The sequence below is a fragment of the Eucyclogobius newberryi genome, unplaced genomic scaffold (assembly GCF_026437365.1).
Source record: "Eucyclogobius newberryi isolate DKJ021-1_F unplaced genomic scaffold, fEucNew1.0.hap1 SCAF_8, whole genome shotgun sequence".
NCBI classification, from domain to species: domain Eukaryota; kingdom Metazoa; phylum Chordata; class Actinopteri; order Gobiiformes; family Gobiidae; genus Eucyclogobius; species Eucyclogobius newberryi.
The window spans coordinates 18,834,160-18,847,934 of record NW_027316500.1 but is presented as its reverse complement, the minus strand read 5'-3'; the positions used below and the strand labels follow the sequence as shown (position 1 = coordinate 18,847,934).

General features: G+C 39.6%; 1 protein-coding gene across 1 annotated transcript in view; it reads left to right on the top strand.

Annotated features, from left to right (window-relative positions):
* rgs17 (regulator of G protein signaling 17) overlaps positions 1-8,106 on the top strand; it is an 8,828-nt gene extending 722 nt beyond the window's left edge. Inside the window, exons 2-6 of the mRNA XM_072436404.1 lie at positions 355-675; positions 2,475-2,605; positions 6,997-7,068; positions 7,136-7,367; positions 7,485-8,106. Coding sequence (XP_072292505.1) covers positions 673-675; positions 2,475-2,605; positions 6,997-7,068; positions 7,136-7,367; positions 7,485-7,673 — 627 coding nt within the window. The 5' untranslated portion in view covers positions 355-672 and the 3' untranslated portion in view covers positions 7,674-8,106. The remainder of the gene's footprint in view (positions 1-354; positions 676-2,474; positions 2,606-6,996; positions 7,069-7,135; positions 7,368-7,484) is intronic.
* The last annotated feature ends 5,669 nt before the right edge of the window (positions 8,107-13,775 follow it).

Sequence of the window (13,775 nt, the reverse complement as noted above, 5' to 3'; positions counted from 1 at the left end):
ATTAATAAAGGCTTATTATCAATGTCTAAAACACTAGTAATATTATGATTGTATTTACACAGATTTCTGTGACATGTTTTCTTTAGATATATAGAAGTGTGTGCAAAAGAGAGACTGTATTTAAGAAATTGAATTATGCACTACATGTATCGGCTCCATGATGCATGAATAAGTGATCATCTTTTCATATTAGTAGAGTGTCAAATGTCATAACATTGCACAGCCTTAGTATACTTGAGTACCAAAACATAATTGTTCCATAAGTAGAAATGAATGGATCTGTTTTAAGCAGATTTGATAGAACTACAGAACATCTTGTTCTAAAACACATTTGATCTTCTTCCTGTTTTCCAGATGCTGTATGTTCACTTCTCCATCTGTAAATTACCCATTCACAAAGTTATAAGAGTGAAGGAATGCAAAGACAAAAAGAAAAATGGTTGTTCTGTCCCGCTCTTGAGTCCTTGCTGAAGTCGGTCAGGGATGGTGAATCCAAGCAGTAACATCTCGTCTCTGTGGTCAAACCAACCTCATTGCTACATTTACAGCCAGTGTCATAGCCAAACAGAGAGTCCAGCCGTCAGTCACTTGAGCCATCCCACTATCATCCAGCAACAAGTTACCTCAGCGCCATGACTGCTTTGTCTCACCTGGTTTTAGAATAACTAATTCATGGTAAGTTTGTGAATAATGAGATATTGGAACATTTTCTCAGTTTATTGTGTGTTATCCAATCAATGGTGCTAGGTACCTGTCCTGGTTAAGCGCATTTACATGTAGACGAGGATTTTCTGATTTAGTTCAGAATCCAAATCTTCTCTTCCCTACACCAATGCCAATCAGCTATGTTTTGTGACTGTTTTTCCCATCTCACTCTACTCCTGCCATTTTTTATTTCCTCTTTACATTTGTATATGCTGGTTGTGTGGCCTCCATCTCTACATTTAGGACATTGCTGTTTTTTGCAGCTCCCCAACCTGTTTTCACATCCACTGGCAGGACACTAAATAAGTAAGAGCTGCTCCCGCTCTCTGGCAAAGTATTTGCATATCAGCCTGTACAACAAAAGACATGTAGAATAACCAAACACATGTTCATCTGGAGGGATTTGCAGCTTGTGTTACTTTGTTACTTTGTGTGGATATTTATAGTGAACCATGACTTTACAGGTAAGACTATAATTATTTTCTTTGAGCTAAGATCTACTGGATTACACTGTAGGAGGGTAATGATCTCTGAAAGAGCTGTCATAGTTTACAATAACGGCTCAGTCGGCCGCCGTGGCCTTTCAGCTCTAAAGCAGCACATTTTCTACTCCCTTAGGGGATGTATAACATAGATCCCAACCTATACAGCACAGAATTAACAGAATACACAGGCTCTTCAATAAGTTGTTGTTTTCCTTTTATTCACAGCCTAAAGTGCCTCAAATGCCGCTTTATAATCATTTAGATAAAGCATTTTAATGTTAAAGTGACTATTTACACTCTATCTACCTTTTCACCACTAAAGGCAAAAGATCATTCACCTTCAAAGCCTCTAAAGGCTAAGGAAACCCCAGGGGATGAGAGGGACAGCACTGCCCACAGGGACCAAAGGGACTTCACACTGGCATGCTTACGTTAATTGACCTAGCTAGGTTAAAATGCACCGTAGAAACAGGAGAACTTAAATATTTACTTTAATAGCAAGTTTTCAGTTTCCGTCATTAATGGAGCATACACATTTGACAGTCAAACATTAAAATACACATTTTTATTTTTATGGTATTTACATGCTAAGAACTAAAACAAAATAGTTGATTATTTACTGTATGTATAGGGGTGGATATATACTATATATATATACATATATATATATATATTGTCATCGAGAAACTCCCCCTCAAAAATGCAGATATTAATTTGTATCACTATTGCCCGCCCCTCTTTAGATACTATCACATGCCTCCTTGTCATTTTCTAATCTATTTTTAATCTGTAACTTCTATTTGAATATTCCACACATTATTTACATTTTTGCTCTAATTTGAGCTGGAAAGTGCTTTGATAATGAGGACAACATGCATGTGTGTGGATGCGTGAATTTGTTTATTAGTGGTGGCTTTGTATCTATTCATGTCTGTCATGCATAGAGGCTGTTTGTTTGTGTGCGTTTGCAGCCCGTCTAATGCATGTGTTGTGTGCTCTGTCTGTCAACGCCAAGTGAAAAGTCTGGCCTACTGCCAAAAACCTTCACACCGTACAAGGAAGGGAATCCTCTGTCCCACTTGAGTGCGCTCCATCCCCCTCTCACCAGAACAATCAGTTTGGCTCTTCTTTTTAATCACACAAATACCTCGCTCTTAAGACAAAATGTGGCCGAGGAACACACTGTTTTAGCTTGATCCCAATTTACCCCTTTACACTTATGTTTTGTTTAGTTTTCTAATGATATTGCTAATGATGTTGCTAATATCGCGTGTATGTCCACAGCCCCGCAGTGTGAGTGGAGTGGAGATGAGAAAAAGGCAGGCGGCGCACATCGAGGCCCCAGCTCAGGCCCCTGGACAACCACGACCCAACACCTGCTGCCTTTGCTGGTGCGGCTGCTGCAAGTGTCTATGGTAAGAAGACAGCATCTGCATTATGTCGAGAAACCTCTGCCCTGCACTTGTCACAAGGACGCTTCGTATGTGTGATTATAATATCATTCATTGTATAAATCAAAGGTGAAAGTCTGCATGAACAGGACATCTTTTCCCATTTATGCTCCATAAACCTTATATGCGTTTACATTTCACATCCAACTGTATTGACGTTTGAGTTATGTTTGATATCATTCTGTAATAAGTGCGAGATGTAAAAGATTCAAATGTAATAATTTTTTTTCACACTGTGTACTCGGCTCAAACTGTGATCTGTCCTTCTGACTGAGGATCTCATAAATACTGTCCATGGGGGACCTTTGTGTTTAATTTGCTCCTGCTTCTTTCTCTGTGTATTCAACCTTTCATCAACCACTCCCCACAGCAATCCATGTTCAGTTCCCCTGTACATACAAGTAAACGCAGTCCACAGTAGAGGTGAGAGGTGTATCAAAAAATCCACAATATCACTTGTTTTGGAAATTGGCAAAATTTGACAATTGAGTGAACGATGGTTTTTGAGCTCATGTTATATGGATATATAATATGAGCTCAAAAACCATCGTCTTGTGCAATCTTCCAAATGAGGATGTACAGTGATATTTATAAGATAAGATAAGATATTCCTTTATTGTCCCACATGGGGAAATTTCATTGTTGCAACGCAGGTAGATACAGAGGTAGATACAGAGGAAAAGAACAGATCAATTATAGGAAGTTTGAAAAACACTCTCAGTAGAAGATCTCCTATAAACAAAACTCCCATAGACAAAACCTCCCATTTCCCAACAAGGGATGGAGGGAAAAATAATAAAAATACATAAATACCATTGCATGTGATCACGACAGTAATTGCACATGAATATGTGTCACGACGGCACATGGATTGCACATGAATTTCACATGAATTGCACATGAATCACGACAGTAATTGCACATATGACGGAATTGCACATGGTTAGGTCAGTATTGCGAGTGTTCAGGACTAACAGTGTTTGTTATAAAGTCTGACAGCAGCAGGAATTTATATGCTTTTGTGCTTAATCTTATGGTCCATTCATTCCTGTTGTACAATACTTGAACCTCAACCAAGATTTACAGACACATTTTAGCAGTCCAGATGCATTGTTAATATAAGAATATTGTTATTGAGATGCTAAATAATATTGCTATATTAATATCCCCCACCCCAGTCCACCATTATATCCAACTGACATGGGCTTTTTGGGCACAAAAAGTTCATTTTAGAGTTGTGTATTTTTGATGCATGTAGAAATGGTGTTTCTTCACAAATATGTTAAGATGCCGACAAGTCACACTGTCAGAGACCTAGTGCAAGCTTTGCCCTTGAGCAAGGCACTAAAAGCAGCTTGCCCTGTGCAGCTCCTCCAGCCGCCTCTCTTTGGCTGCTCCTGAGTGAAGAGTGAAAGAAAACATTGTTTTCACTCAGTGAATGGTGAATGTGCCTCTTCTTTCACACTACTTAATCTGAAGTGTTGGCAGCTTGTGAACTGAACATGGAGTGAGGGGTCTATGATGCTGCAATCAAAACACCAGCTTGAGAATTAGCTTGTAAATAAGTTCTGTTTATTTCTGTTTACGGACATCATAAAACTCTGACTAACTGAAGAGTCTTTACTGTAAACACAGGCCTTTCTATTAAGATAAGATAAGATATTCCTTTATTGTCCCACATGGGGAAATTTCATTGGTGCAACGCAGGTAGATACAGAGGTAGATACAGAAGAACAGATCACTTATAGGAAGTCTGAAAAACACTTTCAGTAGAAGATCTCCTATAAATAAATAAAAACTCCCATAGACAAATAAATAAATACATAAATACCATTGCATGTGATCACGACAGTAATTGCACATGAATATGTGTCACGACAGCACATAGATTGCACATGAATTTCACAGTAATTGCACATGAATTCCAACAGCAATTGCACATATGACAGAATTGCACATGGTTAGGTCAGTATTGCGAGTGTTCAGTACTAACAGTGTTTGTTATAAAGTCTGACAGCAGCAGGAAGGAAAGACCTACGGAACCTTTCCTTCACACAGCGAGGGTGGATCAGTCTCTCACTGAAGCTGCTCTCCAGAGAGGACAGAGTGTCCTGCAGGGGGTGACCCTCATGGTCCAACATAGATGTGAATCTAGCCAGGACCCTCCTGTCCCCCACCTCCTACACCGAGTCTAGAGCACAGCCCAGGACGGAGCTGGACTTCTTGATGACTCTGTCCAGCCTCTTCCTCTCCCTCTCTGTGATGCTGCTGCTCCAGCAGGCCACACCGTACAGGAGCTGATGCCACCACAGAGTCGTAGAAGGTCATCAGGAGTGGCCCTGTCACTCCAAAAGACCTGAGTCTCCTCAGGAGGTAGAGCCGACTCTGGCTCTTCCTGTACAGTGCGTCTGTGTTATGAGTCCAGTCCAGTTTGTGGTTCAGATGAACACCCAGGTACTTGTATGAGTCCACTCTCTCAATGTCCCGTCCCTGGATGTTCACTGGTGAGGGGGCAGTGGGGTGGCGTCTGCGGAAGTCCACCACCATCTCCTTGGTCTTCCCCGCGTTGATGAGGAGGTGGTTACACGGTGTATAATGTGTATAATAGTCTGCGCGCTTAACTAGTCTGGGGAAGACACTGATAAAATACTAATCTATAGTATGGTTTATGAAACAATAGTGTATGAGATCTAGAGCTGTTAAAGCAGTAGAAATTTAAACCCTGTTTTCCTCCTCTTTTTTACTTCTAATCTCTCCCCTCATACTCACTAACCCATCCTCATTCGTTGGCCTTATCTGGTCTGGGAGCTGTCTATTTCCATCCACACATCACATGCAAAACAGCTGTGAAGAACAGCCCGTATATTTAGCAGTATTGTGAGGGAGCCCAGGGGCTGGGGCTAGCTTAGCCCATTACTGGTGCACAATGAGGACTTTGACAAGAGACAGGGAGAGGAAGGAAAGATCCTCCACGGTGGGACAAAAATAGATAACTTCATATGTGTTATATTATAATAATATTTTATTTTAGGCGCATTAGTGGTTTGAAGCCATTCATTTTTGGCTCGAGCCATTCCATGGAATGGAATGCGACGGTTCTTCTTCTTCTTCTTCTTCTTCTTCTTCTCTCTGTTGCTAGGTGACGGAGGTACAGGGAGGAGGGGGTCTAAAGAATAAAGTCTAAAGAATAAAGTCTAAAGAATAAAGTCTAAAGAATAAAGTCAAAAGAATAAAGTCTAAAGAATAAAGTCTAAAGAATAAAGTCTAAAGAATAAAGTCTAAAGTCTAAGAAGAGAGAATCGGGGCAATTGCGATCAACAGTCTAAGGAATAAAGTCTGGCGGTAATGCAACACTCGGATGCCAACCGCCATAAAACAACAACAACAACAACAACAACAATTGCGATCAAAACACGCAACAACAACACTCGCGCGAGTGGCAAGAGCCATCATTGCCGCTACCGCGGCTTTTAATTATCATTGTTCCTATAATAAATACAGTTTGTGTTAACTTCCTATTATGTATTTCTGTGTCATCTCTATTCACCTCATCTGGAAGTCGCCATGTGTGTCACCATTTATTGTCTCTCCTTCTGCTTGTTGTATTTTGCATTGGGCTGCGACGGCCAAGCTGAACAGAATCTACATCTTTACAAAGCCGTTTTCAGGCCACCCAGAGAAATGGTGCATTGTTGACTTGTTGGTGCACATGAACATTTAACAATTTACACATATCAACCTACTCTATACAGTATTTTAGTGGCAATGCTTTTCACTAGATCTCCCCTTAAATGAACAGAATTCCTGCTAAAACAACAAATCAGTAGCTGTCAAAATAAAAAGTGGGCGTGGCGGAATAAGGTGAAAAGTACTGCGCTTAAAATGTTTTCCAAACCAATAATATATACGTTATTTATCAACACACCAGTTGTCGTATGTTAAAGGCGGTATGGACGATTTTTCAGCGATTTGAGAACGCAGGCGGAAGTGCGCATGCGCACTCCCCCGTGCGGACTGATACAACACACACGTGCGTTTGTTTATTAGCGCAACGGATCGCATCACATCGCTCGTCTCCCGTAGATTTCTGTCCACTTCTGCGTCAGCTCGAACTGTCTTTCTCCGTCTTCATTTTGCCCCGTACACTGAGGGAACTATATTATGATAGATCCATGCGCTTAGGCACGCGGAAACGTGGGGACGAGCCTGACGCGGCTGCAGGTGAGCGGTAGGTGCGTTTTATGATTGATACGTGGCAGGACAAATGATTTATCCACGCCACGAGGAAATATGATAAAAAATTTGCTGAAAAAAATCGTCCATACCACCTTTAAGATGAGCATTTTTTTTCCCAGGAATGAAGACATGATGGAAAGAAGTGATCGCCAAACCTGCAAAATGGACAGTATTGAGGCTGGTGATGAACTGTAAGTCCCTCCCCACACGCCGTAAACTTTCAACCATGTATCCTATGTCATACTTGTACAATTACAGACATCCTACTTTGGACGAGGTAATGTCGTGGGCCCGGAGCTTTGAGCTAATGCTGCGATCGTTAGAAGGCCGAGAGGTGTTCCGCGAGTTCCTGCGCTCCGAGTACAGTGAGGACAACCTGCTCTTCTGGTTAGCCTGTGATGAACTGAAGAAGGAAACCGATCCCACGGTGGTCGAAGAAAAAGCTAGGATCATATATGAAGATTATGTGTCCATATTGTCACCCAAAGAGGTAAAGTGAAGTTTGGTTTTAGTTTGAGTTTTGGATAATCTTGTGGTCGTGCTTTGTAAATATTCATCCTTGATTGTATCTGACAAAGGCACAATCTGTCCCTGTGTTGTCCTTCAGGTGAGTCTGGACTCTCGGGTCAGGGAAGGTATCAATCTGAGTCTAGCAGAGCCCAGCAACCTGATGTACGAGGAGGCCCAGCTGCAGATCTACACCCTGATGCACCGCGACTCCTACCCCCGCTTCCTCAACTCCTCAGTTTACAGAGACCTCCTGGCCAACAGGAGGCGCACTTGCCTCGACACCTAAGCACTCCTCTATTGCCGTCCTATACCAACGATACTACTACTTAAACTTCAAATACTACTATGTGCCAGAAGTCGGGTTTGAAAAAAATCTTTACCTGGTTTGTGGTTGAAGAGACCGAATGACATCCAAAATAGCTGGTTGTTTTTTATTTATATTTTTAAGCAATTTATATCCAGTCCTCTGCTGGAATTTAAGTTGGCCTTAGCTGGTTGATTATTGGACAAATTATGGCTATAATGCTGGCCAGAGATTGTGTAGCTAAGAGTTTGTGGTTTGTGGTGGCTGACTGGCCTTCACGCATGTATTTGAAAAGGGCAACCACGTGGCCAGCGGTCGGTAACTGGATAAGAAGCTAGACAAAGAAAGACAGAGACACAAAAGGACAAGCCAACTGTTCTTGTACTGTAATCCTGTATTAACACCTTATGTTTTTATCCTGACTCCATGTGTTCACTGATCATTATGTTTCATACTTCTATCTTTTATGTTTTGTTTCCTTGTTTAGTCAAACGCCTCACTCATGGTGGAAGTTAGGGCTTTACTGGGAAGCACTGGCTGTGCATGCAGCTCTTTTTCTCTACAGTAAGTTGACAAAATCTGCCAGGGACTGCAACAGTTGAGTGATTTGGACAGTCTACCTGTCACCTTGTCTGACTGTTTACTTTCAGTGAAGGGAAAATACTTGTCAATTGAAGCTTTAGCTGGAGTATAGCCTCTGAAACTGTGGCAAAGGCACCCGCCCATGTCCTTCCACCTGTGCATCCGTCTGTTTGTCCGTCCAGACACTTTTTTTTTTTTTGAACCTTTATTGGGAGAAGTAAGGGCTATTGTGGTTGGGCAGCTACGTGTACTTGTAACCCTCATGAACTTCAAAATGCCTTCAGATCTACAGAAAGAGTTATTTGAAAAGCAACCACAGTTTGTCCCAACAAATCCTTCCCTCTCATCCCTTACCTTTCACCCTTCCTTCTCAAATTCTGATCACCCTAGCCCAACAAGCACAGGTGTCCAGAAGAAGGAGCCATCACCACCTTTTGAACATTTGCAGTAGAGAACACAAGTTTACATTTTAGTATTTTATTACTACTGGGCAGGTTAGTCTTGGAATGATTTGGAATAAACACCCATGTTATTGTCTGAAAGGCGGTTATAAAATAGCTGATGGTGGTTGTCATATGTAACACAGGTTAACCAGGTGCCAAACATGATGTCAGTGAAGCAGGGAGGTGCTATGTGACTTTGACAAAGGCCACAGACTACCAGAAGAGTATAGTGGTCATTCATGGAGTCTTTTCGCTCTAGTGAGGGGAGTCTGCAAATGACGGTAATGCTAAAAATGGACCAGCCTAGCGGTAGATGTAACACATTAGCCTTATTGTACAAGGCTATCTAGGTTTCAGCATGTTGTAGACAAGCAGTTAGCATGCTTGTGCTAGCCATGCAAATCCTTCATCCCACAACCTGCCATCACACACTCTGGATTGTTTCAAATCTGAATTTTCCAGCATGCTATGATAATAAATGTATCGATGTATGATACAGTTACACACCTAACAGAAAAAAACAAACAAAAAAGATTTTTAAAAGAGTCTTGCCAAATGTCCCATTAACAATTTATAATTAAGAGGACATGATGATGTGAACCTTGTTCTTGGCCTGTGGATGTGCAGTAGAAAGTGCATGAGTGCAGTATATGCGTTTTGAACTGGTCTCCAGATACACCATGGTTATATGAAGAGTTGCCAACGCAAGGTCTGGGTTGGTATAAAACAGTGCCACTGCTCACTTCAGTTACTACCTGAAATCTATGTGCCAAGTATCCAATACAATATTCAGTGATCTTTTATGATTGACTTGTAGCTTCTAGTTTGGAAACAGAAATATTATTGCCAATCAAGGATAAAATCTCCTTTTTTACTGACCTTCTGAAGTTTGACTTTGGTTGTTAGTCAAGTTTTTGAGCCAACCAAACATTCTGTTTTATGGTTGTATTAAACTAAATTTTAATTTAATATTTGGCAATACAGTACTTACATGAGGACTACATTAATATGTGTAAGGGCTTAGCTGCTTTATGGAAAAGCTGTGCATGCATGCCCTGTTGAGACAGAGGTTATAATCTTATTCTTTTTCCTTTTTGGAATGTTTTTTATGTAATATTTGACTTGGTGAACAAATGCCAAAATTTCACTCATAACCAACAAACAAATCCCTCCTCTACACAGCTCTGTCTCCTTTTTACCAAGTCTTCAGCTGTTAAGAATGTTTTACCTTCAAACCGATAGATACTGAAATCATGGTGCAATTAAACATGTTTACATGCTCACATAGTGAAGACGTGTGTGCATTACTAGTACTAAGGATGAAAGGTAAACCGTCAGCAGCTGTAGCACCAGGAGTCTGTCGCTGTGAACTCAAGTCTGGCTGTGTCTTACGACCACGACTTGGACTGGAGAGACCTAGATTTATGCTTTAGGTCATTCTCACCTGATTAGTTATGACATCAACACAGTGGACAGATAAATAGGTTGTTTATTCAAACAACAAATTCATATTTTAGAAGCAATGAAGATGATATTAAGTGATTTAATGTTTTTGTTGGGTCTCCCTTGTGTCTTTAAATTCCCAAGGGTTCCATATGAGTGTGTTTTTAAACAAGGCTGAGGTTTTATCGACCAATAAAAGAGCTGATGAGGAGGAGGTCAGCAAAGATTTGGCCTTACTGACGCCTTTTCATTCCCTTTGAATACAAACAAATACAGTACACATCCTTGTATAGAAAAGATTATTATATATATATATATATATATATATATATATATATATATATATATATATATATATATATATATATATATATAAATATACTATATATTAAAGCGTCTCTGTAGGCTTTTCACTACCTCTCATGTTGGTTAATTTATTTCACCTCTTGTTAATGTACAAGTTGTTTTAGATCTACTTGAAGCCTAACACTGTAAACAAAATGTGCACAGAAATATGTATTGAACAGGGGTTGGACAGCTTGGCCTAGTGGACATTATTGTTATTACTTTTTGTTTGTATGTATGTCTTAGATTTTTTTGAGCTGAAATAGATTTTACATCTCTTTAAAGAATTCAGGAAATCCACTGTCTAAGGGCTAATCCCATTTTGCCTATGCAAATCTGTTAACTGTGGCTAGATTGAGAAAGTGGCTGTCTTGCGCCTCTTTCCCTTGTTGTAGATGGACCATGGTTTACATTGCCCTTTGATGGTATTCTTCAATCCTGTTTGGCTGAAATTATTCGATATATAACGAGAATAAATAATATACCGTGAAAATGGCATATAGATAAAAGAAACCTTGATGAAAACAAATAACGTGTTGTCTGACAGTATGTGGCTGTGTGCTGGAGTCTTGGTGAGACGGCAAAACTATTAACTAAACTAAAACATACAGTTCTGTGCCAATGTTTAAGGCAGGAGGGGACATCGCACTGCTTTTATATATGAAAATGAACCAACTGAACCTGGCAACTTCCTTCATTCCGACAAGAACCAGCAGAGGTCTTCTCTCTTCAAATACTTGTATATATTAAACACTTTGTTCACTCCCTTTCTGTGAAACTTGGCTAAAACAATGACACAGTACTGTATAACATCATGTCCATTCACTATTCTTTTCCATCCATTTTAGCAGTGTTGGGGCAAACCTGGAAAACAATCTGAAATGTTCTTTGCCTTTATGGGATGTGCACCGTCTGTTCAGTAGTTTTTGTGTAACACGTAGTTCTGAAAACACACCATCCTCTTGCTGGACGATGCACAGAGCTGTCGTGAATTTGTCTAAATGAGTACAGCGTGGTGTCATCTGCAGTGTTTTCGCTCATTTTTGACTTGTTTTCAAGCTCTGTAGCCACATCTTACTAAAGATGATCACTGTGTTATTTGCAGTAGCGTTTGTGTGCATCAGCAGAAGTGGGTTTCCTCTTTTTTATTTGTCCACTGATGCAATGATGTTAGAGACAAAAAAAGACATAAATGACCATTTTAACTTAGCTCCATGGCCAATTTAAGGTTTATTGCTGAGTCTTTATTTAGGTCTATAAAGGTCTTGTTTTTTAACTTTGTACAGATGTTTTAATTCCACAGCTCAAATAGGAAGAATTGTTCAAATGTCCTCCCAGTGTATTGTGGGTAATGACAACTCTTCTAGGTTAATGGTTTGGGAGTGTGTTCCCTCAGATGGATTTGGTGCCTCTTTTCACTTCGCGACCGACCTCAACTTTTTCAAAAGCTTTTTCAAAGTCTTTCTCGCTTCCTCCCTCTCAGTGTCATCACTCACACAACAGTGAAAGTGCAAATCAGCCCTCAGTTTTAACAGCAAAAATCACACTTCGTTTCAACATTGTCATTTTTTGCTGGGGTCTTTGTGATACTTTGGGAAGAAGATATTTTTCAAAGCTGGTGAAACTGAGAAAAAAGAAAAGAAAAAAAGTTCCTCCAGATTTTTAGGCAATCACTTTTCTCTTTATTGATTTCGATGCCTAAGCCTCTTGGTTTTCTGTCATGCCTTTGTAGATAGTCGTCATGAAGGTGACCCACCAGTGAAAAGAACTTTACCGTCACTGAAGTTATTCAATAGTGACATTTTTCTATTCAGCATGCTTTTTGCTAAATAAATGAAATAATTCAGTTATTTGCTATAAACGATACTGTATGAGTATGTATTCAAGTACTGCAGTATGCAGACTATTAAAACACCAGAAACTCCTTTGAGAGATTAATTATTTTGTTGTATGTTTCGGTATTTTTTAATTCTCATCATTTCAGTGACCTTCTAAAACAATATTTCATTTTAGAAGTTCAAATCATATTAACTATTGATAATATCTTCCTCAACAACAGATAGGATGTCCTTCTACAGTCATTTATAGCCCTATTTACTTTACTTACAACAAAATTGAACAAGCAATGTCTATTTCTGGCTTTGTGGAAGCTGCGTGATCCTCTTAGGAGGCTCCTGTTCATGTCATGACAACCTTCAATACCAAAGTCATTCAAGCAAGAGATCTTATTCAAATGTAAAGCTTTAGGGCCTGATAGTAACTTATGGGGCCATATGTTGGTGGAGAAACACAAATTTGGAAGTGCCATGGTCCTACACACGTTTCATTGATTAACTGCTTCTTACAAGATGAGGAAATTCTGTAGCAACAAAAGCTTATTGAGGTTCCTGGTTACATGATACATGATTGTATTGCCTCATGTAGCTTTGAGATATTCCACACAATGGGAGAAACTTCCACACAAACTAATTGCAATCACAGGCATAAGAAAACTATGTCATTTCAAATAATTGTTGAAACTTTGGTAAACAGACTTCAGATTATCAATACACATTGCCAAAAGTGACACAAGAACACACAAGCCTTTTGGGGTCATATTGTGCCAAAAATGATTTGGGTAAAAGGAGTTTTGTTGTTTACTATTAAGGATCATCAACCACCATTACCACAAAATAAGCACTGACGTTTTTTGATCAACTGAAATTATGACTGTCACAAATGCTGTTCACTATTTCATCATGTACTGTTTTTAATTTATTTAAATGTAAGGGTCGTGTTTTGGCCCTTCAGTTCTATCCACGCACATTTCAAAAGACAGCCCTGTGACTTCAGGCAATACACCATGTTCAGTTGTATTTTGTCTGTTTACATTACGACCACATTTTGCATTAACTCCAATATGTTAACTGCCCTTCAATATCTGTAATAAAAATAGTGCTGCTAGAGAAAGAAATCTAAATGTAACATCTTACAATAAATACTTATTAGATTTTTCCCAGGTGTGACTGTGTCTTCATTTTGTCTTTTAGCTGGAATCAGTTAAATACAACTTTATTATGTTGGTTTTCATTCATATACAGAATATCTATTACCTATTCTAGGCCAGCGCCTCTGATAAGAGTTCACGCACATCAAACCATAAACTGTGGCGGTATACACTCATGATTAGGACTTAAATACTGAAATGTGTAAAAGATTTAACTGTAAAGATGGTGGTTATTGAGGCTAAAAGTGGGACTATCAAGTCAAAAGACAGAGGATTTCAGAAAAG